This window comes from Priapulus caudatus, unplaced genomic scaffold (assembly GCF_000485595.1).
Source record: "Priapulus caudatus unplaced genomic scaffold, Priapulus_caudatus-5.0.1 Scaffold527, whole genome shotgun sequence".
NCBI lineage: Eukaryota > Metazoa > Priapulida > Priapulimorpha > Priapulimorphida > Priapulidae > Priapulus > Priapulus caudatus.
This window is the reverse complement of record NW_014577588.1, coordinates 72,465-74,229: the sequence shown is the minus strand read 5'-3', so window position 1 is coordinate 74,229 and position 1,765 is coordinate 72,465. Positions and strand designations below refer to the sequence as shown.

At 40.6% G+C, this 1,765-nt stretch overlaps 1 protein-coding gene across 1 annotated transcript in view; it reads right to left on the bottom strand.

Annotated features, from left to right (window-relative positions):
- The window catches only part of LOC106811316 (protein Skeletor, isoforms B/C-like), a 15,285-nt gene that overhangs the window by 4,889 nt on the left and 8,631 nt on the right, over positions 1 to 1,765 (bottom strand). Inside the window, exons 9-11 of the mRNA XM_014814891.1 lie at positions 1,492 to 1,634; positions 974 to 1,103; positions 332 to 439 (exon numbers count right to left, since the gene is read on the bottom strand). Coding sequence (XP_014670377.1) covers positions 332 to 439; positions 974 to 1,103; positions 1,492 to 1,634 — 381 coding nt within the window. The remainder of the gene's footprint in view (positions 1 to 331; positions 440 to 973; positions 1,104 to 1,491; positions 1,635 to 1,765) is intronic.

The window sequence follows — 1,765 nt, the reverse complement described above, 5'->3', positions numbered from 1 at the left end:
TCTCTCTCTCTCTCTCTCTCTCTCTCTCTCTCTCTCTCTCTCTCTCTCTCTCTCTCTCTCTCTATCTCTCTCTCTCTCTAAAGAAATATTCTCTCTGCCAGGCTTCGGTGGATGTTGTTGTTAAAAAAAATTCCCTATTTTACACAGAAATTTTCTGCTTGAAGTAATAAAGATTAGTAACAACAGTTTTAAAGAAAGAAAAGAAAAAGAAAGTAGAGTAGATTAAAAAAAGTAGGTAGTAAAGATTTAAAAACAGACCATACATGTTTGATAGTTAGATTTAAGATTGCAAGCCAATATAAATTTGTCGCGAATATATGCTCATATCCACCTTGTATAGTATGTGAGTGCTTGGAAACAATGCCATCGTTGTTGATTGGTCCAATGGCCCACACGATATTCTTCACTCCAGTATGGGCCTTGTCGTGCTTATTATCACCTGCTCAAAATCACCAGTATATGCTTTAAAAGGCATTTACTCTAATTGGCTTATTCGTCAGTGACGTATTTTACAGGTAGCTCTAGCCAATCAGAATTGCGATAACGGTGTTCTAAAAACGCTGCTCGGTATAATGCAGAAAAGTCGACAATCTGGCATGCGCGCGTGATAAAAAGTTGTGTGTAAACTGGTCGTCCTTGAATGACCTACAAACAAAATTTAAGCGGGCGTAGCTATCTCGTACAGACGTCGGATGGAACTGCTGCAAATAGGGATGTTGGGAAATGCCTGCAGCTGGTTTAGATGCAGTGATGTCATGCTGGCATATAATCAGGAGTGTCATAATATAGATAGACTCCTGATATTATACATATAATATAATATATTATGACACTCCTGATATAATAGTCACGTGCTATTATATCATGCTGTGTCATGTATTATATCATGACGAAATGTCTACTGCTGGGCTAGATATGCAGTAATGTCATGCTGGCATGTATTAACCACGTGCTATTTGTATTAATTACGTACCTGTTTCTGATAAGAGCTTCCTGATGACATATATCCCCGTGGTTCCGTTTGCAATCTTGAATCCTTGTACTATCACGTCATTCGTTCCGCCAAACTGTGTATCTGGACATGCTCCTGACACCCCCGTGCACTGCAGTAGATAAAAAAAAATTTTGATATAAATAAGATTTACTAGAGGAAGCCAAACTATAATCGGAATGTTGGAAAGTGCTACGCGCCCATCACAGCCAAAATTTATGTTTGCTTTTCAATATCATCAAGAGTGAGACAGCACACCTGATACACGTTTGTAGATTCCACTTCGCGGTTATGTTGCGTGTCTGATAAAAATCTAATTCGATAGACCCTGTGGGAATCGTGGATCTAAAACGTGTAATTTATACGGACATCTTATACGTTGGAGAGTGGCGTTCGCAGTCGCTAGCAGTACCGCTGATAGGGTCTATGTCCCCCAGGCTACTGCCGGAAAGTACCCTCGGGTACATAGACCCTTTCAGCGTAAAGCAGCAGTACCACACCTGAGCATAGTCCCTGAGGAAGTAATCTTCTGCACGTGGTAGATTCGACTGTGTGTCTATCCAAGCCACCGTGGCGTCCGCATTTAACATGCTAGTCGCATGCTGTGAACCACTCACACCAAAAGCCATGTACGTACCCGGCTCTGAAATATTGTCCAATGAAATCATGCTAGTGAACCGAACGTGATGAAATATGTAATAGCATGATAGGGTCGCGTTATAGCTGTATAATATGTAATAGCATGATAGTGTCGCGTTATAGCTGTATAATATG